The 25880-nt window shown below is 37.5% G+C and overlaps 2 protein-coding genes across 2 annotated transcripts in view; one reads left to right on the top strand and one right to left on the bottom strand.

Annotated features, from left to right (window-relative positions):
* Positions 1-2534, bottom strand: part of WDR70 (WD repeat domain 70) — a 139255-nt gene extending 136721 nt beyond the window's left edge. The window contains exons 1-3 of the mRNA XM_084503670.1: positions 2384-2534; positions 2197-2259; positions 1952-2035 (exon numbers count right to left, since the gene is read on the bottom strand). Coding sequence (XP_084359796.1) covers positions 1952-2035; positions 2197-2259; positions 2384-2402 — 166 coding nt within the window. The 5' untranslated portion in view covers positions 2403-2534. The remainder of the gene's footprint in view (positions 1-1951; positions 2036-2196; positions 2260-2383) is intronic.
* NUP155 (nucleoporin 155) overlaps positions 2524-25880 on the top strand; it is a 30177-nt gene continuing 6820 nt past the window's right edge. Inside the window, exons 1-28 of the mRNA XM_084503669.1 lie at positions 2524-2795; positions 3250-3387; positions 3735-3831; positions 4970-5040; positions 5635-5727; positions 6631-6797; positions 6951-7056; positions 7325-7398; positions 7708-7799; positions 7935-8032; positions 8859-9011; positions 9496-9596; positions 11049-11219; positions 12203-12313; positions 12872-12966; positions 14556-14644; positions 17380-17442; positions 17553-17703; positions 17848-17914; positions 18773-18891; positions 19093-19196; positions 20253-20386; positions 22647-22838; positions 23230-23368; positions 24052-24187; positions 24621-24774; positions 25059-25163; positions 25299-25453. Of these exons, the coding sequence (XP_084359795.1) occupies positions 2660-2795; positions 3250-3387; positions 3735-3831; positions 4970-5040; positions 5635-5727; positions 6631-6797; positions 6951-7056; positions 7325-7398; positions 7708-7799; positions 7935-8032; positions 8859-9011; positions 9496-9596; positions 11049-11219; positions 12203-12313; positions 12872-12966; positions 14556-14644; positions 17380-17442; positions 17553-17703; positions 17848-17914; positions 18773-18891; positions 19093-19196; positions 20253-20386; positions 22647-22838; positions 23230-23368; positions 24052-24187; positions 24621-24774; positions 25059-25163; positions 25299-25453 (3311 nt within the window). The 5' untranslated portion in view covers positions 2524-2659. The remainder of the gene's footprint in view (positions 2796-3249; positions 3388-3734; positions 3832-4969; positions 5041-5634; positions 5728-6630; positions 6798-6950; positions 7057-7324; positions 7399-7707; positions 7800-7934; positions 8033-8858; positions 9012-9495; positions 9597-11048; positions 11220-12202; positions 12314-12871; positions 12967-14555; positions 14645-17379; positions 17443-17552; positions 17704-17847; positions 17915-18772; positions 18892-19092; positions 19197-20252; positions 20387-22646; positions 22839-23229; positions 23369-24051; positions 24188-24620; positions 24775-25058; positions 25164-25298; positions 25454-25880) is intronic.

Here is a 25880-nt window from a genome sequence, read left to right as displayed (position 1 = left end):
GGTTGGCATCCCTTTCCCTCCAGCATGTTGACTGCACTACACAGCTTGGTGTTGTTGGCAACATTGGTGCATTCAATCCCAACGTCCATGTCACCAACAAAGACATTAAACAATGCCAGTTCCAATATTGACTCCTGAGGAACACCACTTGTTACTCATCTCTGCACGGACACTGAGCTGTTGACCACAGCTCTTACACACCAAATGGTCCATCCATCAAAACCATGTCTCTCCAATTTAGAGACAAGGATATTGTGTGGGACAGTGCCTAATGCTTTGCACAAGTCCAAGTAGCTGACATCAATTGTTCTTCCCCTATCCACCAATGCTGTAATCCCAAAGGAAAAGGCCACCAGGTTTGTCAGGGACAATCTACGCTTAGTGAACCCATGTTAGCTGTCACCCGTCACCTCCTCATTTTCCATGCACCTTAGCAGTTTCCAGGTGGATCTGCTCCATGATCTTGCCAGGCACAGAGGTGAGACTGACTGGCCTGTAGTTCCCCAGATCTTAATAACTCCTATAATTATTACATATTCCTATAAAAATTACTATAGTTGAAAGTCAACTTAGGGTTATTTTAAGAAATTTGAAAATGCTCAGATTACAAAAAAAAAAAAAAAAAAAAAAAGCTGAATTACATATAAAGCTTTGTCATTTTTGCTAAAATGACTAATTTTGTAATGAATAATATGCTGTGTTTCCTTTATGGGTTAGATCCTAGAAATTTGTTTGGATGGTGGGAAGGGGGGCAAGAGTTCCAAACGCACTTCAAGATGTCTTAACTTAAAAACATTACACTTATTGAATTTTCCTCCTGATCTAAAGCATGGTTTAAGTAGGTGATCTCCAAGATGAGACGATAGCTTGACATGAAAGAGTATTGCATCTGAAAACACTTTCAACACAGAAGAGGTTTTACTATGCTTAAATTTAGTCAGTTCAAAAAAGGGTTCAAATCAAGTTCTGGAAATCTTGTATATTTGAATTTCATGGTGTTTTAACATCCATAAAGTCAACAAGCCTCCAAAGTGGTCTATTCGCATGATTCTGCATAGAATCAAAAAAGATAAAACCAAACATTGCATCGATCTTATTCTGTCTTACAAAATTGCATTCTCTTAATAAGAGGCTTCAAGTCTACAGTTTTAACAAACTGCAACGGTTCAGAAAGCAAATTAAGCCTAATTTAGGACAAAAGCTGCTCAACCACAATGGTATCAGTTTTTTGTTTTTTGATTTTTGTTTTTTTTTTAAAAAAAAAAAAAAAATTTTGGACATGCTGTCCAAGTGGAAGGAGAAAACATAGGCATTTGTGTTGTCAAAGAGAGTTCTAATACACTACACTAGGTTGTGCCTGGTCTGACAGGGATGGAGTTACCTTTCCCTGCAGCAGCCCATACAGTAAAAAAAAAACACCACAAACACAAGTATCTCCCTAAGAACCATCTTTTGAATGTTTTTTGCTTGGATATGGGCAGCAAAACATACAATTTCCATCACTATTTACTCTCAAGCCACCACTTTGAAACCCCCCCTACATTACCAGCACAACAGAAGACAGAAAAACTTGCAGGCTATTATATAACCCACTGTATGTCATAGGACTTGCTCTTTGTAGCAAGTTTCGTTTGAATTTTGGAAGGGAACTTCCAAAATTTCAAATAAGAGAGTCTTTTAGGTGAATTCAGCTTTTTGCTGTGTTCGTGTTCCATGCCACACAACAGGAACCTGGCACAGGCAGATCTCTTGCATGCTCTGACAACGTGCGTAAGTTAGTAACTTGCCTGCTTACCAATCCCCAAATGATTTAGGACTGTCCTTTTGCAGCAAAACCACACTTCTTTTCTAAGTAGCCAGTCGGAGTCACCTCGCTCATCACCCCAACGCACAAAATGAGCAAAACATATTTTAGGATGCGTTAAAGCGTCAGCACCCCCCAGTTCCTTACCCAAGACCTTCCTGCTCCTTTCCACGGCGGTCCTTCTTGTCTGCTCGAACATGGCTTCGAGATCAAACGTGCGCGCTTTCTTCCCTAAAAACATGGAAAAAGGGTTAAGAAAGAGACTGACAGGCTGCTGCAGGGAGGGATCCCAAAGCTTGGGGGGGGGGAGCACCCCAGCACCGCCAGCCCCCCACACCCCACAGCCAACCCGGGGGACCCCCAGCCGTCCCTAGAAGCCCCTCGGGGCTCACCGAAGCCGGAGAAGCCCATGGTGGCCGCCAGCTCCGGGTCGGGTCCCGCCAGCATCTCGGCGTCTGCAAAGAGAAAGAGGGAGGATGATAAAAGCGCTCAGCAGAGGGTCCCGGTCCCGGTCCCGGTCCCGGTCCGGGTCCGGGTCCGGGTCCGGGTCCGGGTGGCGGTGGCGGTGCCGGTGCTCACCGCCCTCCGGCGGCTCCATGCCGCGGCCGGCCCGGAACCACAACAGCGCGGGGAGGAAGCGGCGGGGCCGGGCCACCTCCTCCTGCCCCTTCTCCCCCGTTGTCCCCGCCCGGCGGAACGGCGTCAGCAGCGCGGGGACCGCCGGGATTTGGCGCGGAGAGGCGGGCGGGTGGCTCCCGCTCCCGCTTCCCTGCTGCGGCTCCCGCTCCCGGTCCCCGTCCCCGTCCTGGTCCTGGTCCCGGTGCCGTTCCCGGTGCCGCCCGGCCCGGCCCGGCCATGCCCGCTGCCATGAGCCCCGCCGCGCCCGCCGCGCAGGAGGCGCTGGAGGCCGCGGGCCGCATCATCGACCGGCAGATCCAGGACGACCGCTGCTACCCGGACCTGTCCGAGCTGCTGGCCGTGCCCGCGCCCGGTGAGGGGCCCCGGGGGGTGGGGGCGAGCCCGGGGTTGTCTCCGCGGCCAGCTCCGTGCTGCGGGGCCGCAGGGCGCCCAGCACGGAGAGCTGCGAAGGGCTGCTCCGAAATGCTGCCGCTTTTTGGGAGCGCTGCGCCACGTGTAGCGGGGATGGCGCTTCCCAAACACGCCTTTTGTGCTCCCTGCGGCTGCCCAGGGGGCTGTGGAGAGGAGGGTGTCCACTGTATGCCTCGCCATGCAGTGGAAACAGGGCTACACAGTCCCGTGGAGGAAATGGGGTAAAGAGTAGGCTGGGGGTGGAATGGCTTATCCTAAGGGTTTGATTGCAGCTCTGTTTTCACGGAGCTGGGAAAAAAAATCATGAAAAGATAGAGATCTATTTTTTTTTCCTTAAGCAACTGATTCATTATGAGAAGTCTAACTTTTTTCCATGCTGTTATTCTTAATTGCAGGTAGCCCTACCGTTTCTGGTATGACAGATATGGACTATCCTTTGCAAGGTCCGGGTCTGCTGTCGATACCTAACCTTCCAGAGATCAGCTCAGTCCGCAGAGTCCCGCTTCCTCCGGAGCTAGTGGAGCAGTTTGGACGTATCCTGATGAAAAGTAGCGTGTTAGGTTGAGTATGTAATAACAATAGAAACAAACTTCTGCTCTCTCATAATCATTTTTCCCCAATAGTTCTGTCAGACTCCTAGAAATGAACCTTGGTGGTTTTAATGTTCCATTTTTAAGGGTCCAATAAAGTCACAACAAAGTCAATTTGTATAGGGGTGCTGGTGGAATTAGTTCCTGTATGAGGAACTTCAAATGTTTATGCTTTATGTTTATAGTTTGTCTGCCTCTGTATGTAAAGCAGTAATTTTTTTAAATGTTCAAGGGAGATTTTGCCTTTGTTTGTCAAAATGCATTTAGTCCTTACATCAGCAATGCTTCAGATATGCAATGCAATTGTATGATGGGAGTATTTCCAGAGATCAGCAGAGCGTGGCTAACCATTGACAGTGACATTTTTATGTGGAACTATGAAGATGGGTACGTACAGAACGCATTCCTGACGGTATTATGTTGGAATTAAGTAATCATAGCAGTGGGAAATGGTTTACTTGTAGCACAGAGGAATCCTATTCAGATGAAGTTGTCTTAATTCATTTTAGGTTTTACTAAAACTATTAACTAATCAGTGTTTAAGGGGTTTCAAGAGTTAGTAATAGTGCTCCCAAATCATGTAAAGATGAAAGAAGAGAAAATGTATTTGCTTAGGGTTTGACATAGCTAATGTCCCAAAGTTATTGCTGTATTATGGCTAGGGTTTTCATTATGCCCCAGAGAAGTATAATTATACACCAATTGCCTAACTAACGTAAGTAGATTTGGTAAGTACACTAATACACATACAGCAGCCAGTCATTTCCACAATGATAAATTATGTGACCTTAGTACCTTGGCTATATACTCTAACTGTTTTTAAAGTATTGTGATTGAAGCTTTCCTGTCTAATAGATGCATAACACTGAAAATAATGTCAACATCTTTTCAAATGGCAGTTTATAATTTCCATGTTCATTTCCTTATTTGTCTAATTCTGCTTTTTTAAGAATTATATTTTTTGTAAGAATTCTCGTATGAATTGTTTTATGGAATTTGTTGAATTTCTTAAGATTAAAGTTAAGATTGCTCCTCATGTAGCTCCTCTATACATTTACATTGTGTCACAAAGTTTAAAATATATTAATTAAATACATTCACCAGATAACACTATTATGCATGGTGCTAAAGGTAAGGTACTATGGAGGAGGTAGAATTTTTTTAATTTTTGCATAATATGTTTCTTTATGAGAAAAAGGTATAATGTATGTTCCTTCCTCTAGATGTTAACTGGCGTTGTAGGTGATACTTTGTGCAATTCAGAGTAGAATGCATGAATTAACAAAATCTAGAAGTATAAAATACTACCATTTGGCTTCAGTTTTTCTGTCATTCCATTCAGTGGACCTGTTTTCACCCAAATCAAATGGTGTAGATGGCTTCAGCATGTTATAGCACATATTCACAGTATTACAATAACTATTAATAATATTTAAATATAGACTACCTGACTTTGTTTTATTTTGTAATTGTGTGATACTACGTAACAAGTCTTATGCAGGTTTTTTTCCTCGTTTGTTGACAGGGGAGATCTAGCTTATTTTGATGGCCTCAGTGAAACTATCCTTGCTGTGGGTCTTGTAAAACCAAAGGGAGGTAAGGAGTGATCATGACTGGACAGCTAATGAATTTTCTGTACATGTTTTTTATGTCTGTGTGTGTAAAAATCTGTGTTTTGCATCTATATGCAAGATAAATGTTTAGGTTTGTTTTTAGAAACATCACAAAATTAAATTACAAGCTAAAGATAATGTTTAGCTTAACAATCATTTACTCTGAGCCTGTGTTTTTTGCAAGCTCATACTTACATCATACTCTAACATTTGTACTGCTTATAAGTTGTCCCATTCAAGTGACAACTTCCTTGAGATCCTGGTTTCTAGCACATGCAGTTCTTTAGATAGCTACTGCTTAGATAATATCAAAGTTACAATGGTAGTAAGATTGAATGTAAAATAAAAATTAAAAAAAAAAGAATAAAATGCCATTTTTAAGTTCTTCTACTACATGAACTGGAAACTGAACTGCTGACTGATACTGTTTTGTAATTCTAGAGTTTCACAGATTCTTAGGTCTTAAATATGACTGTTCCCTCTTACCATTCACTGTATCAACATCATGAATACATACAGTCATTGTGAGTCTGAGAGCTGACTGCAAACTAAAATCTAATTTTCTTCCGCACTTTAGGTATATTCCAGCCTCATGTACGACACTTACTTGTTTTGGCAACTCCTGTGGATATTGTGATTTTAGGGCTCAGTTGCTCTAATATACAAGCAGGTAGTTCTCTTTTTTTTTTCTCTTCCATTTCTCTTCCACGTGAATTAAAGAACATACATGTATTACAGTAGTATTCTCAGTTGTGAATTAACAACTCTATAAATATACAATGGTTATTTCATTAATAGCTAGTTTAAAAAAAAAAAAAAAAAAGGAAAGAACACAAGAACATTTGCTAATTTTTAAATCATGTTCGAAATGTGGTAAAATGTTTCCCTTTTCTTAGGGTGTGCACATGCTGTATCCAGGACTTCCATAGGAGGGTTGAGTAATATTATTCACTTGTTTAACATGAACAGAACTTTTGAAACAGATACTCCTGTTAATTAAACCACGTGTTCAAGAGGGAAGGAAAAGATGGACATGAATCTAGATAACAGATGATGAATGCAGTTTGTTAACCTGTTTGGCATTTATATTCTAATCCCAGAAAACAAGAACCTGATACCAAGTTTTTCATTCCATATATATTAAGAGGAAACAATACAGAATTGTTTAAAAAAAAGAAAAAAAAAGAGGGTTGCAATCATTTTGTTCTCTTTTTGTATTATCATGCTGTTAAAGAGAAATGCAGAAATTGGTTTTAGAATTGTTGGGATTTAGAGAAGAATACAACTCTCAGAAAATACGACAAATGTACAAAAACATTATAAAAATATTGTACGTCCATACTTTGAAATCTATAGAGTGTATTTGCTTTATTTCTTTAAAAAACAGAAGATTGATTACTCTGCAGTTCACTTAAAAGAATAGCTTTTCCAGGTCTGTTTTAGTAACTATAAAATCTCCTGTAATTTTTCATGTTTTCTGAAATGCTTCTAATCACAAGCCAATAATGTTTATAAATCTATAACATTTCTAGAGCTTAAAAACTGAAGAGTTTTATTTATTTGTTAATTTAAGGTACTGGGTCACTCAATGACAGTATGTCTGGAGGAATGCAGCTGCTACCAGACCCTCTCTATTCACTCCCTACTGACAATACTTACATTCTGGCAATAACATCCACTGATAATGGACGTATCTTTTTGGCTGGAAAGGATGGCTGCTTGTATGAAGTAGCTTACCAGGTAATTATGGGTTACATGCAGGCATTTAGATTTTTACTTCTTTTCATAATTGTACTGTTAATGACATTTTTTTGTTTGTGTTAACTAATAGTTCAGCTTGGTTTTTGTTTTGCTTTTTTTTTTTTTCAACGATGTGTCTGTTTTAAATTGTAGGCTGAGGCAGGTTGGTTTAGCCAGCGATGTAGAAAAATTAATCATTCAAAGAGCACACTGTCTTTCCTTATTCCTTCGTTGCTACAGTTCACGTTCTCAGAGGATGGTAAGTACCAATACAAAAGACTTACCCAATAATTTAATGTAAACTTGAAATAATTACATTTTTTTGTTGTTCAATTTTCTTTTAGTTTACTAATAGTTGTGTGAAATTGTTTGCTCTTTTATATCATTTCCCCTAAGAGTTGTCTGGGGCTCCTGCATTTTATTGTTGCCTTTCGGTTATTTATTTTAGTGATACTCTGACTTAAACTTGTTTTCACTGATTCCATTGTTAATTTGCTACTTCTCCTTTTTCTTTTCCCCCTCCCAAGATCCTGTAGTTCAAATTGCCATTGACAACTCGCGAAATATCTTATACACACGTTCAGAAAAAGGAGTACTGCAAGTATGTTACTTATTCTTAATGACTTTTTGCAATGCTACTAATGTGTATATAAATATTTTAAGTTTTCCTCAGTACCTAGGAACTCTCTATAGTTGTGTCAGGATATTATTATCTTCATCTTTCTTTCACAAGTGTTTACCAATGACCTAAAATAATTTCTTATGAGGAAACAATAGCCTTTTGATCTTCCCTTCAGCCATATAGAAACATGATGATGGTGTGAAAGTAGTGTTTGAGTTGCTGCATAATAGATGAGGCTGTATGAAGTAATGCAATTTTAAATCTCTAAGCTGTAACCTTAAATTGCAGGTTTACGATTTGGGTCAAGATGGTCAAGGAATGACCAGGGTTACTTCTCTTTCACAAAATGCTATAGTTTCTGCTGCTGGGAGCATTGCCAGGTAAATGTATGATAGGTATAAAGTAAAAATATTTTATTTAAGGTCAATAATGTTGTGGTATATTTTTTGAAGAAAGCATTTTTGTTTGTTTCTTTGGATTGAGAGTAAAAGTATTTTTTTTGTTTTGTTTTCTAGAACAATAGATCGTTCCGTATTTAAACCTATTGTTCAAATAGCAGTGATTGAAAATTCTGAATCCATAGACTGTCAGCTACTGGCAATCACACATGCAGGTGAGAAACAAATGTGATTTACTCCCCTTTTTAACAGATAAATGACATCTGTACAGCTTAACAAAATTGACAGACATTTTCCCTTTTACGTATGTTCTGGTTTCAGCTGGGTTAGTTAATTTTCTTCCTAGTGGCTGGTATGGTCCTGTGTTTTGTATTTTGGATGAGAATAACACTGATAATGACAGTTTGTTAGATGTTGCTGAGCAGTGCTTACATCAAGTCACGGACTCTTCAGCTTCACTTACTGCCCTGCCAGTGAAGAGTCTGGGGGTACATAAGAAGCTGGGAGGGGACAGAACCAGGACAGCTGGTCCCAACTGGCCAAAGGGATATTCCATACCATGTAGTGTCATGGTGAACAATAAAACTGTGTGGGGAGGGTGTGGCTAGGGCAGGGGACCCACTGCCCAGGTTTTGGCAGCTGGTGGTGAGCAATTGAATTAAACATCATGTGTTTTATATATTCCTTTATCATCACAATTATCATTTTCTCTTCCTTTTCTATCCTATTAAACTGTCTTCATCTCAATCCATAAGTTTTACCTTTTTTATTAATTTTTTTCCTGATTGAGTCCCCCATCCTGCTGGGATGGGGGAAAGTGAGCAAAAGGCTATGTGATGTTTAGCTGCCTGCCAGGTTAAACTACAACAGCATAACACAAATTTTGGAAACATTTTATTTGATTCTGGTGTGTTGTTTTATGTAACCAAACTGTTTTGACATTTGATGCAAGTATAATCCAATCACACAAATTATTATCTGTAGTTTATGAGAAAACCAGCAGAAATTGCATGTAATTGACCTTTTCTCTGTTATGTTTAGGTGTCCGACTGTATTTTAGCACTTCACAATTTAAGCATCCAACAGCACGTCCTTCTATGTTAACATTGGTTCATGTCCGTTTACCACCTGGATTTTCAGCATCTTCTAATGTGGAGAAGCCCTCAAAGGTTCACAGAGCTCTTTATAGCAAAGGTAAGCAGTGGAACACAGCTCAGAAGAACAGTGGGGGGGGGGTTATTATTTGTGTGTGTGTGTGTGTGACAGCTACTATCACGCTATCTTATATCATGTAATTTGAAGGAATGGGAGGACACACCATGGTGTTGCTGACCCTTTCAGTCAAGCATAGTGATTTTATGTTTGAAGTAGTTTCCAAATGGTTTTCAATCTAGGTTCTCATTTTTATGAGGCATTTTCTATGTACTGTAGACTCATTTCTGTTTTAGCTTTCAGAGTAAAAGGTAAGATGCTGTTGATAGTGGCCTACTAATAACCCCAGGATACAGAAAACCAAGAGATACTATCTTCTGTTCAGATCGTGTGGTTTGGACTTAAAGATTGATTTTTGGTAAATAAGGAATTAATGAGCTAGAGTGGTATATTTTGGTATATATTGATAGGTGCGATACATGATTAATCACACCTAATACAACCTTAATATCCATGTTCTTGCTAGGGGTCCTGCTGATGGCAGCTTCAGAAAATGAGGATAATGACATCCTATGGTGTATCAACCATGATTCTTTCCCTTTTCAAAAGCCAATGATGGAAACACAGGTACTAAAGTAAACTTTCATGTAATTTTGATGGATTTTAGTTTTTTTTTTTCTTCCTGAGAACAGATACTTCAATAATACTATCTGCAAGAAATGAGTAGGTTGCTGAAAAACTTAAATGAGAAGTTTAGAAACATTTACAAAGCTACTAATCAATTAGCTTTAAATTTAAAATAAATTTAAAAAAAAAAAAAGTTTAGTGGGCATTTTAGACAGTAAATTGAAACTGGTATCCTTAGTAGGAATTCCTAGTTCATCCATACTGTATAGCTTCATGCAGGCTATGTATGAAAACAATTGCTTTGACCTCTAAAACAACTTAGAGTTAACATATTGGAAAATGTCTTATTTATGTCATATCATTGTCTGTGCCATGCTGTATGCTACATACAATTATGTACAAGGCATGATCCCCAGTGCAAAGTGGTGTTCATTTACAAGGATAAAATCTGGCAAGGAAGTTTGTCTAAAATACAAATGGTAGAGATACTGGAATTGGATACTGGAATTCTTTACTTAAACAGATATGTTACGTCTTCATTAGTTTTCAGGCATGATCAATTTCTGAGCAATCTCTTCATTATTTCCCTCCTTTTTTCCTTTTTTTTTTTTTTTTCCCTAGTTGTTACAGTAGTTTGTAGGAGGAGCTTGGTTTAGTTGCCTTATGCATCACATCAGAGAGAATATTGCATGTGCTTCATCACTGAAGCAAGACTAGGCTATTCTGCTGCTTTTTAACACGTCCAAAAAGAGTATGGGGCAATGGTAGCATTTAAGTGAACGGGGAAGCTGCACAAGCATAGTGGTCAGATTTTGTTTTATCTGCTGTTTTAGTAACAGTTACCAAGAAGTTTTATCATTGCTGCAGCTCCCTTCTCTACAAAAAAAAATACATATAAACATTCCATGTACTGACTTCTCTGTTTTCCCAAAGCATTTTAAAGTTAGAGACATGAGGTTTCCCCCCAAAAATTTGCAACATGTTACTGAACAGCAGTTTTTCCTCATTAGTGTATAGAGTTTTCAGGAGCATTTTCTCTACCATATGGCATCTTTAAAGAGCTGCTGCCAACTGTGAAAATCTCCCAAACCCTTATGACCAGTAGCAGTATGTTTGGTTTCCTTAAAAAAATAAATTAATAATAACTTTAGTATTTGATTCTGATATGTTTAGCAGATTGTCTCTGTTTATATGGTAGTAGCAGTAAAAGCATTGTACAAGTTTTTTTACCTTTAAAAAACACTGTCCCTATCCCACAAAAGAAGCAATAGCTGTAAATTTGCTAATAGTCTGCTATATGATGCAAGAACTTGCTCATTTTCTCTGAGATTTCTTGTGTCAAGAATAGTTTCTTGCCTGTGTAATTTTAAATAATAAATAGTCAAATATCTCCACGATGTACAAAATCCTTGTCTGTTACCAAACTTTGGATGTTGTTTATCTATTGTTCAGATGACCACCCGTGTTGATGGGCATTCTTGGGCTCTTTCTGCTATTGATGACTTTAAAGTTCAGAAGATTGTGACACCTCTCAATAAAGATATTGTTCCAATAACTGATTCCCCTGTTGTTGTGCAGCAACACATGCTGCCACCTAAGAAGTTTGTTCTGCTTTCAGCCCAGGTGAGTATTGCACTTCTTAATATAGGAAATCAAAAGAATAAGTATAAAGCTGAAAGACTGATGCAAATCTGGAAATGTTTATTCATAGTTTATTAATTTTGAATGAATTTTTAAGATTTTATTCTGAACATAAAAGGAAAAGAGAAATATTGCTGAAACTGTCAGTACATATTATAAATTGACTCAAAGCTGTTGAGACAGCTTCTCTTGTACAGTGCATTAATCACTTCTGTTGGCCTGAGGAGACAGAACCCTTGTAGATACAGATCATGTGAAACATTCTTTTAACCTTGTTCAAATTCATGGTTGTATAAAATTGAAACAGAAATGGGCTGTCCAGAAAGTATGGTTTGAGTAAATATGGTTAGCAACTGACATTTGAACAAAGAATTTGTCTTTGTTATAGAAGTCCAGAATAATGTTTTTGATTGTTTTTATTTCTTTGTTTTTTAAAAATAAAGCTTAGGGTATTTACTGTCTTAACAAATAAGGAATTGTAAAAGATGTTTAATAAACAATCAATATTTTGCAACCTTTAGATTCAACTTGCATTTGTTTAATGGTAGCTAGTCAGACCCTCTCCAGTTAGTGTGGATGCATGCAAAATAGCCTTACCATGCTTTTGGTCCTAATTTTTTTCCAAGCAATTCTGAAGATTTATGAGATACATAGAGCAAGTATATAAAGAGAATGAAAGGTTTATGTTTGTATTGTATGCTTCATATTAGGTTAAGAAGTGCAAAACTAACTCTGTTTCTGGAGGGTATATAGCCATTGCAGTATTTTTTTTGCCTTCTTGCTAGAGAATTTTCTGCATTTGAACAGGAACTAGGCTTTAGCTACCATTCATCTTACACTTTGATCCAATAGTGTAATCAAGGAAAACTTGGAGAGCAGTAAAGTTAAAGATTGCTGGGAAGTGTGTTGATATGACCAGTAAAGTAACCTTATTCTAACTTCATATTATTCTGGGTAATTTTTAGGGGAGCTTTATGTTTCATAAACTCAGACCTGTTGACCAGCTGCGGCATCTTCTTGTTAGCAATATAGGTGGAGATGGAGAAGAGATTGAAAGATTTTTCAAGTTGCATCAGGTAAGAATTTTTGACTTGTTATGAAATACAAGATTTATAATACTTATCTGGCATTAATGGAAATCTAATTGCTTTCTGAACGTCTGTTTTTGTTGTTACTACAAAATTCTAGTTAACTTTTCATTTATTGTTTCAAGTATTAGCTTTTCCTTCTATATTGACTGCATTGCATAAAACAAGATTGTATACTGAGATATAATTCACTGTTTTATGATATCTAAAAATTGAAGTGTAGATCACTTTCCCTGAAATCCTTGTATGTGTCTGTAGAAATTTCATAGCTTTTACTCATAATTAGCTGACAGACATGGAGATTGTTTCCTACCAGTAACCATACAGAGCTTGCAAAAGCTGCGTATAACAGAAGTTTATCCTGCTACAGTGAGATGTCTCAATTTAACTCTCTTCCTTTCTATAGTTGGAAAGAGCTGATTTCCTTGCCTTCTAGATAAAATGATGCAAAAAGTATTTCCTGTTTAGCTGTTGATCAATAGAACATCTTCATATTTCTTATCAACTTGACATAAGCTGCCACACTGACAGCATAATATGTTCTAGGAGGATCAGGCCTGTGCCACTTGCCTTATCTTGGCCTGTTCTAATGCTGCATGTGATAGAGAAGTATCTGCCTGGGCTACACGAGCATTCTTCAGGTAAGATTCAAATGGTGTGTGTGTTGTTCTGAACAGTATGCTCAAGATCACTACATCCACTAAAGAATCATATGGTCTCTTTAACCTGCTGTCTGAGTAAACATTGTTTTAAAATGAGGATAGACTATTAAACTAGGTGGAATACACTTTTGCACTGTTTAAGTCTTGCCAGCAAAAGAATCTTCCTGTAGTTGGCACTTCTGGTTAGTTCCCCTCCTGGATGCTTTCATGTCATGTATTTCACATGCAGAAGTTACTCAAAATATAGTTTAATCCGCTTGAAGTTCACTTATCTGTACTTCAGAGTATCCTGGTTTGATGAAGCAGTGTGTAGAGAGAAATAATATATTTAATCACGCCAACTCAGATGGGAAAAAAAAAAAAAGACAAATTTAGAATCCCCAAGCCATCATTCAAATTGGAGATAAAAGACAACATGCTTAAGATTAATTACAACATGAGAACTAATGTTCATTTTACCAGATAACTTATAAGGTAATTACTTTATGACTGCAGAATCAATAGGCAATCTTAGCAGATCAGATAGGTGGTAGCATGATTATACTGTACAGAGAAAGAGAAAGTAGTTTGTAACTTAAAATTGAAGATGATAAGGTAAATTATTTGTAATATAGTGTTTCTTATGCATCCTGGCACTTACTATGTAGTAAACTTAACAATTCTTATGTCTAGGTTATTTCAAGTAACGTTTTGAACTGTTTTATCAGTCTAGTTGTGGATCAGAGGTTATAGAGCTGATTGTCTTGTGGTAAATGTTCTCCCACTAGCAGCTAGGTATTTTTGTTCTTTGTGAGTTCTAATGATATGTATGACTTGTGTAGCTGTATTTCTTTCAGTATAGAATTGGGGAGGCTATTTGATCACTTCTTAAAGTATGTTACATCCTGGGAAACATACATGAAGTGTCCAAAAATTGGGATAGTATTGTTGTAGAATTAGTTCTTGTGGCTTTGAAGATGTGTAGGCAAGTTGATACTTCAGTTGCTTTGCCATAGCACAAAGTTTCAGGCGCTGAGAAAAGCCTTGGACTGTTGAGTGAGGCTTCCCTTTCATCTAAGGAGGTGTCATGAATACTTGCCTGACGGAAAATGGTTTGTAGCCTTTTAGGGCTCATGTAGCACTGTAGGAGAGAGACAGACAGAAATTACTTCTGGACTATAGAAAGATGAGCTTGGGCCATCTCAACTGTTTTCTTCCCATTTCCATGTATAGGGAAACTTTAAAAAGAAACTATAGCATAAGCCTGTTTTGAGGAGTGGTAAATTCCTCTTTAACCTCTGATCATATCACCATAGAACTTAAAACATTTGTGAAGAATATGACTGTTGTTCATTTAACTTTGTAGTTACGTATGTTAATGCCTTTCATATAACATTTTTTCAGTTAGTTTTCTTTTTATGTGCCAAAATGAGTATGTCACAGTTACAGACATTTCTGAAAACTTGTGCCGATATTCTGTTCTTCATTTTAAAAGAACCCCAAAATTGCGGTTAATTTTCCAAGATACAAAAATTAAATTAAGTATGTATAAAGTGTGAGGAATTTTTTTCTTTGCATATAAACTTTAGGTATGGTGGAGAGGCACAAATGAGATTTCCATCAGCTCTGCCTCCTCCAAGCAACGTTGGACCTATCTTAGGTTCTCCCATTTCTGCTGGTGAGTAGCAACCATTTCATGAATTTGGACAAGTTTTGTTTTTTTCTTTAAATATGTTGCATTTTGTCTTCTTACAAGTATCTGTGTTCAAGATTACTTGCTTATTATGTGCCTGTATCAGAGTATCTTGCAGTGTCATTACAAATAAGTCATTTGTGTGATTTCTCCCTGTAAAAGCTCAAGTTTAAACACTTGGTTTCTGCACAGATCATCAGTGCCACATAAAAATGAGAATAGTACCTAGTCTTCCTTGAACGTCATACTTACTAGAGTCCCTTCCATATTATCTGTATCCACTTAGATTTTGTCCAGTCTTCTACAATTGCTTAAGGAAGTTGCCCGCTAGCATGTTAACTCATTTAATTCCAGATCATAAGAGTTGTGGTGTTTTCTTTTTAAAGCAATTAATGATATATTTGGAACTCTGATTAAACTACTGAATTTATTTATTTTATCAGGGATTACTTAGTTAATTTCCAAGATCCTTTAAGCTTATCTGACACGTGGCACTGAATTTTACATACCAGTTTTGGGAAAGAACTTGATTGCCTGGAATGCAAAGAAATTCAATTTTAGTACTGGTTTTGACCTACATCCAAATTCAAACATATTGGAGAGATGTGTGCTGTTTTAGATAAAGTTTTAGTTGATTCACTTACAGAATTCTTAACTATGATTGACATGCTAAGAATAGTGGCTATCTATAGCACATCAATGACATCACTTTCCAAGCCTGATAGTGTGGAATAATTGCAATGTGGGCAAGGCATAAGAATGTAAAATTAAATAGGACTTAAAGAAGAAAGCAGGTATGGAGAGGACAGGTGCTAGGAGCCAGAATGAGAGTGAAAGAAGGGTGTGGGGGAAATACTAGCAAGCTCTGTAATCACTGAAATATACTCTTATGGGAAGTAAATGTATTTTTCCCAAGTCTAATTGTTTGCTTGTTTGTTCTAATAATTGGCAGTCATATATGCCATTTTGAAATGTAGTGTCAAAGTGTGTTCTTTTATTTTGCTTCAGTGACAGGTCCATGTGGAAGACGGCACCATTCTTCTGCCACTGCTCACTCTATTTGTTCACAGGGTAGAGAACTGTAATGTGAAATTTAGATTGTGATATTGTGGATAACCCATGCGGTGGGTCAGAACAGTGCTGACAGTATTTTGAAAACACCTTGAAACTTTGCATGTGAAACTGCATTAAGATAATGTTAGTGTTACAAGGCCAGGCCTCTTGTGTTCTCCCTGTTGAAAGTCTAGTCAGACATTTGCATGCTACTTTTCTTGCAAGATTATGCTTTGCTTGGCACACAGGAGAATGTGCTTTCAGAACTGGGATTGGTCAGTGAAAGACTTGATCATTTGCACTTCAGTATGTTGCAAAGTTGAGAGAACTGTAGTGAATAAGGCAAGAAGGACTGATTCTTTGATACAAACCAGTTTTTAAGGTTGAGTTTTGTTGCCCTTTCCATGCTGTATCATCTTACATGCTGTTGGCACCTGGACATTTTTGTAGGCGACCACATGTGTTCATCACACTTTGTAGTCTTAAGTTAAGTACTAATTCGCAGAAGAGTTGAAAATCCTCAGCTGAAGTTGAGTCCAGGCTCACTTGGAGAAAAACAGACTGTTGTGGTTTAACCCAGACAGCAGCTAAACACCACACAGCTGTTCTCTCACCCTTCCCCCTCCCTCTCTGGGATGGGGGAGAGAAATGGAAGCTTTTAGAGTTGAGATAAAGACAGTTTATTAAGACAGGAAAATAATAATAACAATAATAATGATAATAGTAGTACTAATAATAATGTGTACAAAACAGGTGATGCACAATGCAATTGCTCACCACCCACTGACCGATGCCCAGCCTAACCCTGAACAGCCGGTCCCCCCACCCTGGCTAGCCACCCCTGTATATTGTTCAGCATGACCCCAGATGGTATGGAATACCCTTTTGGCCAGCTTGAGTCAAGCTGTCCTGGGTCTGTCCTCTCCCAGCTCCTGCTGCACCCTCAGCCTGCCCACTGGCAGGACAGTGAGAAGCTGAGACATCCTTGGCTTGGTGTAAGCACTGCTCTGCAAAAATTAAAACATCAGCATGTTGTCAGCACTCTTCTCATCCTAATCCAAAACATAGCACCCTACCAGCTACTAGGAGGAAAATTAACTCTGTCCTAACTGAAACCAGGACACAGACTCAGGACATTTCAAACTGAGTGTTCCAATCAGTGTTGCTGTAGTGTGTGTCCAGCAGCAATACATAAGAAGTAAAACTTTTACTACTAATAATAGTTTGTTCCAGTTTCGTGTTTCAAAGTTAAAACTGGTATTCTTTGAAAATGCCTAACTGACCCAAAGTGAACGCTTAGAGAGTAGGTGGCTGTATCAGGAACAAGAGCTGTCAGAAAACAAGGAACAGGAAGAAGCATGTGGATAATCAGTGCAGGGAACTGATGGTGTGAAACACATAATACATGAATGCTGAAAGCAAAAATGCTTAATAACTGCTGTTGAAAGAATCATATCTGTTTGGTTAATTTACAGAGTGTTGTGTTCAACAGAAATTAATGCAATTTTTTATTTACCTGTAATTAAAAGCTGTTGGAATGTGTAAAGGCTGTGTTTTCTAACTTTAAAGGACATGGTTTGACAAGTTTGCTGCTTTTGCATAGGGTTTCTGTGGATTGTATTCTTCAAAACAAACAAAAATAATATTTTTCTTTGTTTCCTTTTTAGTTTCCCAGTTGGCTGTTGATACTCCATATCCTAATCCTAGCTTTTTGACAACACATGGGCAAGGTAACTACTCTTTCTCTGTTAGAGGAATGGAGGGTTTTTTTCAACTAGGCTTTTTCTTCTTTATTTTCATCCAAAATAAATGGAGTAATATTTGCCTACCTTTATCCTAGCTTTACAGTCTCCTGGTATGTCAACCCCCATGTTTCCTTCTGGGAATTCCATGTCTCACCCTGGTACATCTATTAGCGGTATGATGGGTCCGGAGATAGTATTTTCTGGAAGACACAATGGCATCTGCATATACTTTGCTCGGATTATAGGGTGAGGTGTTCATGTAAAAAATTTTCATCCAGATCTTTAGACCTTGAATCAAAAACATTCCTATTTCTTCAAGAAATTCTATGTAGAAAATGTGCAAACTTGTGATACTTGTGGCTTTTAACACAATTCTGGTTTATATTGCAGAAATATTTGGGATGGCAGTATAGTGGTGGAGCGAGTTTTCAAAAGTGGCAATCGAGAAGTTGTTGCAGTACGTAAAAGTTTGTTGTATTTTTAAAGGTTCCTTTCAGAATATCTCTGAAGCCCTTTATACATGTATTCCCAATTAAAAACTGATCAGGGAAAAAAAAAAAAGCAAAAAACACAATTCTCATTGTAATTTGTTGGGTTTTTTTAATTATATTTAAGTGCTTAGCTATGAATTAATTGTAAGTTAAAATCTTTTTAAGTTACTATTTTGAATGTTATCTGTTATCAGTTGTCAATGGCCAGTTTCTTCTGTGTTTAGTGATTTCACTTCCATTGTTTCTGCATACCCCATCCAGACAACGCCTAAATATTAAATGATTTGGTAGATTAGAATAATCATTGCAGTTATATAAGTACCTAAGACAGTTTTCCAGCATCTTCCTCACTAATACCTTTGCATTTCACTTTTTGTTCATGACCAAAACAACAAAATGTTTTCTGACTCTGGATGTTAATATAATCCTGAACTGAATAATTTCAGCAATGCAAAATTAACTGCTACATAAACCTTGCTCCTCCCGTTACAAGGCAACTGGGAGACTCAGGAACACCCTGGCAGTTACACTTTGTCTTAGTGATGCTCAGTCATTGTGATTTGGCTATCAGAGAGTCAAAGGAAGTAGTGTCTAATGTTGTATGTCTTAGGAGGACTACTTTCTTTTCACACTTTCCACCCCTCCCTAAGAAGTGTGGTATAACTGATATGGTGTTATAGTGATAGCATTACTATTGTGGAGCTTATTTGTTGCACCCTCTTTGCATTTGTCTTTTTAGTGGCTTTAGCTTATAATTGTAAACTTCCAGAAAAATGTGTTGGAATGTCTAAGCCTTCTGTAATGAAAATTGCTGACTGTTGCAGGTAGAAAGCAGTGTTCCATCCCATGTGTTGGAATGCGTACTACAAGAACTCAAAGGTTTACAAGAATTTCTGGATAGAAATTCTCAGTTTGCTACAGTAGGAGCTCTTGGAAACCCAAGGTATTATTCTGTGTGTGTTACGCTATTCGTATTTAACATTCAGCTCTTGAAAATTAATCCATGCACATCTGTTTGTTGAGTTGAAGTCTATATGGTCTTCAGCTTCAACTATTCAGACGCTAAAAACAATGTGTTGGATTTCATCTTTAAATTATTCAGTATTTGTCATCAAATTAGCATCTCTCTATTTTGGAATTGCAGTTTCAGCACACCAGCTAATCTCCAACAGAGGCTCCTGGGTTTCATGAGGCCTGATGGTGGAAGCTCTCAGCAAGTGCAACAAGAACTCCAAAGGAAATATCATGGTATGCAATTACTTTTAAATTAGAAGCATAAGGGAATTGTGCATCTGGATGTTGAAGGGCTGTAGAACCTTTCCTGTGAAGATAGGCTGAGAGAGTTTGGGTTGTTCAGCCTAGAGAAGAGAAAGCTCTGGAGGGACCTTGTTGCAGCCTTCTAGTACCTAAAAAGGGCCTAGAAGAAAGCTGGGGAGGGACTCTTTCTCAGGGAGTGGAGTGATAGGACAAGGGGGAATGGCTTTAAACTAAAAGAGGGCAGAGTTAGATTAGACATTAGGAAGAAATTATTTCCTTTGAAGGAAGTGATGCACAGGCTGCCCAGAGAAGCTGTGGATGCCCCATCCCTGGAAGTGTTCAAAGCCAGGCTGCATGGGGCTTTGGGCAACCTGGGATGATGGGAGGTGTCCCTGCCTATGTCAGGAGGGTTGGAGTTAGGAGTTGTTCTTTAAGGTCCTTTCCAAACCAAACCATTCTATGATCCAATGAAAAATAAAGACATAAATTGTTGCAATTATGTTCAACCCATGTAGTAAGTATGCCCATTATATTCTTTGAGTGAATATAATACATCTTGCTAGTTTTCAGTGTAGTCATTTCATTCAGACCTAAGCTTTAAAGACTGTACAGTGTTAACCAAAGATGTAATTATAATTGTTCTTTTTAAAAGCAAATGCAGGTAATTAACAAGAATAGAATATGCGTGGTTTTGTTTTTATTTACTTTATATTCATTAAAATACATATATAATAAATATTTATGAATAATCAAGGTAAAACTTTATACTGATTATGGAAATCCATATTGAAGCTCACATGAAGCCATACTTTTCAGAAAAGACTCCTAGTAGTTGGCAATAAATGTTAACAGATGGTATTTGTTTAAGGGAAATGTTAACAAGGCTCTTTCCTCCAAAGAGCTAAAAACTTAAAAGCATTAATCAAGAATGGAGGAGAAGAAAAATTGGAAATTTAAGAGACTGTTTCTGTAAAACCTCAAAAATCAACATACTAATTCAAAACATGTAAAACATAGTTACTTATTGACATTCTCTTGCTTTTTCAGCTGAGGCACAGTTAACTGAGAAAACTTCACTTCAAGGCATCCAGCAGCTTGTTCGCAAAACCTGTCAGGCACTGGCTTTATGGAAGTTGCTGTGTGAGCACCAATTTAATGTTGTTGTGGGTGAGCTTCAGAAGGTATGATCTGAATTATCCGACTTTAGTTCTTACATATTTAATAAGCCTGAATGTCTTTGTTATATTAATACTCCCAAAGGGGTATTACTTATTGTGGGGCAGATTATGAATTTTAAACTGCATATAGATTTTTATTCAGGTTGCAAGTGTTTATTTTTAAAAGACTTCCAGTAGTATTGATCTTATAACTGGATGTGTCACTAACAGTAGATTTAACTTTACTTTTGTTAAGCGTGTTTTAAAAATTGGTATGCTGAAACTTTGACCACATTCTGTAAGATGTGTACTGAAAGGAGTAGACTAATGTTGCCCAGCCTAGAGGAAATTGTTTACTTCACTGTTATTAGAGTGGTTTTTTTTATGGTGGAAAGCAATAGTGCTGTAGAGACTTCAGACCCTGCACTTACAAGTGCAGACATCTAGAATGTGTCACAGAACAGCTGATTTTGGAAGGATCACTTGGAGATCATCTGGTCTGCCTCCTGCTGCTCAAAGGAGAGTCAACTCCTGTTTCTAGACATGGGCACGTGGCCCATGTCTAGTCAGCTCTTGACTAGACATCTCCAAGGACAGAAACTCCACAACCTTTCTTGACAACCTGTTCTAGTGTTCAGACACCCTAACAGTAAAATAACAATAACAAGAATAATATATCAAGGAGTTATTTCCTGTGTTTTAACTTCTGTCCATTTTATGTTGTCTTGTTACTGGGTACCACTGAGAAAAATCTGTTTCTGTCTTATTTACACCCTTCTACCAATTATTTACAAGTATTAGGAAGATTCCCCCTCCTCCCATCCCAAGCCTTCTTTTCTCCAGGCTAAACAAGTTCTTTCAGTCTTTCCTTGTTTGAAAGGAAGGAAACTTACAGAACTATGGGTACTACTACTCTGTACCCTCTGCTAGTCTTGGATTTGCATCTGTTAATTATATGAAAATTTGGCATTCTGTTCTAGCACTTCACAGAAGAATTTATTATTTTAAAAGTTGTATTCTTTATCACTGAAAAGAACAATTTTTAAATGTTATAAATGCCCAAATGTTGAAGCTTTTCACATTGTCATCTTGGGAGTTAACATGATTTCTCACAAGCAGCTTTTCTCTTGAGATGGACAAGGAAAGGAGTTAACTAATTGTTTAACAAGTAAAACCTTCTTCTCTCCCTACAATAGTTTTAGAGTTTTTGTAATAGTATTTTATTTTAATCCAGTGGTCATCAATAGACTCTACTGTCAGCTAGCTCTATATGAGCAAATGTTCCTAATAATTTTAGAAAGATGAACAACTTTCCATGTAACTTAATATAAAAAAGCAGAAAGATGTTTTTTATAAAGCTTTATAAACTTCTAAAAAACATTATAAACTTTTTTAAAACTTCCTTCTCATTCTACATCTGTTGTTTTCATCTATGACCGAACTCAGATGGTTCCTGTTATTAAAAACCATGATGTATTCATTTTATAGCATTCTGACAGTGCCCTGTGAAGTACAGGAAAAACTGCTTATTCCTTTCTCACAGAGAACTGAAACAGAAGTGACACACAGTGTAGGTAACAGGAAGATGTATAGAGTTTTCACTGTCCTTTGGCATTTGAGAATCTAGTCCTTGTCACTGATAGTGCTTTCCTCTCTAATACTTTCCATTTTGCTAAATAAGATGTATATATGTGCTGCCTATACTTCAGTCCTTGGAGCTTTGCATGTGTTTATTTTCTGGAAGCAGTTAACTTTGCTGTAACGTTTTGTGTCCAAAACATTGTGCCCAAAGAAGGGCAACAAAACTGGTGAAGGCAAAGCTTGACAACAAGTTTTATGAGGAGTGGCTGAGTGAGCTGGGGTTTTTTAGCTTAAAGAAAAGAAGGCTCAGGAGAGGCCTTACTGTACTTTATAATTACCTGAAAGCGGTTGTAGTGAGGTGGGACTCAAGCATTTCTCCCAAACACCAAGTGAAAACATGAGGGGAAATGGCCACAAGTGGTGCCAGGGGAGATTTAGGTTGGATACTAATTATTATTTCTTTACTGAAAGAGTTGTGGGGCATTGGGATACGCTGCTTAGGTAGTGGTTGAGTCACCATCCCTGGAGGTCATCAGGAAACACGTAGATGTAGAACTTAGTAGCTTGATTTAGTGGTGGACTACTAGGCTAGAGGTTGGACTAGATGATCTTAGAGGTCTTTCCCAACCTGAATGATTCAATAATTCTATGATTTTTACTTTCAGTAAAAACTTTGAGCTAATAAAATTCCGTCTGTCTTCAGGAACTTCAAGAACATCTAAAGATTACTGCTTTCAAAGACTTGGTAATTAGAGACAGAGAGTTGACTGGAGCACTCATCGCTTCTCTTATAAACTGTTATATCAGAGATAATGCTGCTGTGGATGGCATCAGTGCCCATCTGCAAGATATCTGTCCTCTTCTGTATAGCACTGATGATGCTGTCTGTTCCAAGGTAAGTTCACTTCCAGATTTTATAGCACCAAAACACAGCATTAGAGTGTATTAGAGTGCAAATGCACCATGGGATCAAGTGCATCTTCAGCATGTTGGCTGACAACACCAAGCTGTGTGATCACTGTGTGGTCAACATGCTGAAGGGAAAGTATGCCATCTGGAGGGACCTTGATAGTCTTGAGAAATAGGTCCCTGCAAACCTTATGAAGTTCAACACATCTAAGTACAAGGCCCTGAATATGGGTTGAGGCATTATGGCTATTATCAGCTGACAAGAGGAGTTTTTTTTTGAGATGATGATTCTATTGTTTCAGCTGTGAAGCTTGGCATAATAACCCGCTAACTCACTTGATTTGAATAATTTTCATTTTCCCATCATTTATCTGTAGGCAAATGAATTGCTTCAGCGATCTCGACAGGCTCAAAACAAACTGGAAAAAGAGAAGATGCTAAGAGAGTCACTGAAAGAGTACCAAAAGATTAGCAATCAAGTAGACCTTGCTAATGTTTGTGCGCAATACAGGCAAGGTAAGAGAAATCACTGATCTTTTTCTGCTAAGCAGTTTCTGTTATATCATTTTGTGGCATCCTTCTGTTTTGTTTTGTTTTCTGACTTCTAACTGATCTTACAGTGATGTTTTGCCATAAACAGTTTCATAATAACTCTCACAATAAACATGTATCAACCTGTACTTGTTTAAAGCCTTTCTAGATTTCACCAGAAAACAAAAATAAACACTTCTGTATAAAAGTATTCCTATCCACTTCCTCTATTCCACTTTCAATTTGTTCAATGCAGGTAGTAAAAATGTTTCTAGCAAAGTTGTTGGACTGAATGTAAACATAGGGTAAATGATAGTATTTTGCAGGGTGAGTCTTTATACAAAACGAGCTCTTTGAAAGATGGTTCTTAGTCATACCTTGTGTAGCAGAAGCTAGTACATAATTTAAATGTAGATATAACTGTCGTAACAGTCAAGATTTCAGCCTTTGTTATACAAATATGTAATTTCAAACTTAGATATAATCCCAAAGGAATAGGTATTAAACTTTATAAGATACATACCAGAGGCAATAGGGTTTATTTTTTCTTGCTTGATAAAATGAGTAGTATTTGTTGTCACTTAAAATTTGTCATAAATTTGATACAACAATGAACAATGTTATTTGTGGGTTTTGTTTGTTTGTTTTTAATTTTTATTTATTTATAGTGCGTTTCTATGAGGGAGTAGTAGAACTGTCTCTTACTGCTGCTGAGAAGAAAGACCCCCAAGGTCTTGGCCTTCATTTCTATAAAAATGGAGAACCAGAAGAGGATGTTGTTGGACTCCAAGCTTTTCAAGAGAGGCAAGTTTTCATTTTATGTTGTTAGCTTTATGTGGGGTACTTGATTTCAAGTGCCTGGAAAAGTAGCCTTTTGGGGAAGATGTGGAGGGTAATGACAAACAAGCATTTTAAAATAACAGACACAATGTAGAGGGTTTTGCCCAATGTACTTTCCTAGAATATAATTAATATGGCACCAACTTAATATGGAACAGAGGGTGAACTGAAATACACAGAAAATACTGTGATCTGGACAATACAGAATTATTTGTTGGAAAGATAACTGAATGAACTAGATTGCTTAAACTAGCTGATAATGCTACCTGACCTTTTTTAATTTTAGCTTTTAATTTTAGTAATTATGGCTACTAAGGTATAAAATAAAAAAGAAGTAGAACTTCATAGATAGTTACAATGAAAATTATTAGGCTTTTTTGGTTTGCTCTATTTACAGACTTAACAGCTACAAGTGTATCACTGACACCCTTCAGGAGTTAGTGAATCAAAGTAAAGCTGCTCCCCAGTCTCCCAGCGTACCCAAAAAGCCAGGTCCTCCAGTGCTGTCGTCTGACCCCAACATGCTAAGCAATGAAGAAGCAGGACACCATGTAAGAAATCTGACTACACTCGGTGATTACACTCAGAAAAGTGTGATTAGAAGTGGTGTAGAAATTAAAAAATAAATAAATAAATAAATAAGGACATTTGGAAAAGATTAGCAAAACAGATAAAAGTTAAGCTTTGTCATGAATTGGCTTCTTTGTGGTGTGTTAATAAAAACGATGACATACCACAGGAAACTAAATAACTAAAGATTGACATGTACATATTCAGTACTTTATGTATTGTAACCTCTTCTGGAATAATGGTTTTGGTCTTTCTTTCCCCTTAGTTTGAACAAATGCTAAAGCTAGCTCAACGTTCAACGGATGAACTGTTTAGTATTGCACTTTACAACTGGTTGATACAAGTTGATTTGGCTGACAAACTATTACAGGTGAGCTCATCTGTATTGAAGGACATAATTTTTTGGAGGGTTCCACTGGACTAGAAGAGTTAATTGTAATAATGCTGATGTTTTAAAAGAGAGGAGAGAGCAGGCCTATAATTGTTGTCTTTTTGACCTTTGTAGGTGACTGCTCCCTTTTTGGAACCCTACCTTGTGCGGATGACCAAAATTGACCAAAACAAAGTCCGTTATATGGATTTACTATGGAGATACTTTGAAAAGAACAGAAATTTCAGTAATGCAGCCCGAGTCTTGGCTAAATTGGCTGACCTACATAGGTATGGATTATATATGACTTTAAAAAAAAAATCTTAATGCATAGATATTTTAAGAAAAGGCCAATGCCCAAGGCATTTGCTGAAGGAAAAAAAAAGAAAAGTGAATGAATGGAATATGTTAGTTTTCAATACGAGGCATTCTTGAAAAAAAAATGAAATGTGTATTTTATGTATTATGCATTAGCTTGCAACATAATTCCTGTTGTAAGTACAGTTTATGAAGTGGTCATTTCTGATACTGAACTTTATAATGTGTTTGCGTAACTGTAGAGCAGCTGATTGAGAAGTGTACTGTAATGTGCATGCACAAAGAAGGGGTTACATAGTTTGGCTATAATGTTTCACATGACTTAATAAAATTCAGGAGAAGATACTAGCTAATTTCCAGGGTCTAGTTAGAGTATGACGAACTCTTACATATATATAA

This window comes from Aythya ferina, assembly GCF_964211825.1.
Source record: "Aythya ferina genome assembly, chromosome: Z".
Classification (NCBI taxonomy): Eukaryota; Metazoa; Chordata; class Aves; order Anseriformes; family Anatidae; genus Aythya; species Aythya ferina.
This window is presented reverse-complemented; position numbering and strand designations above follow the sequence as displayed.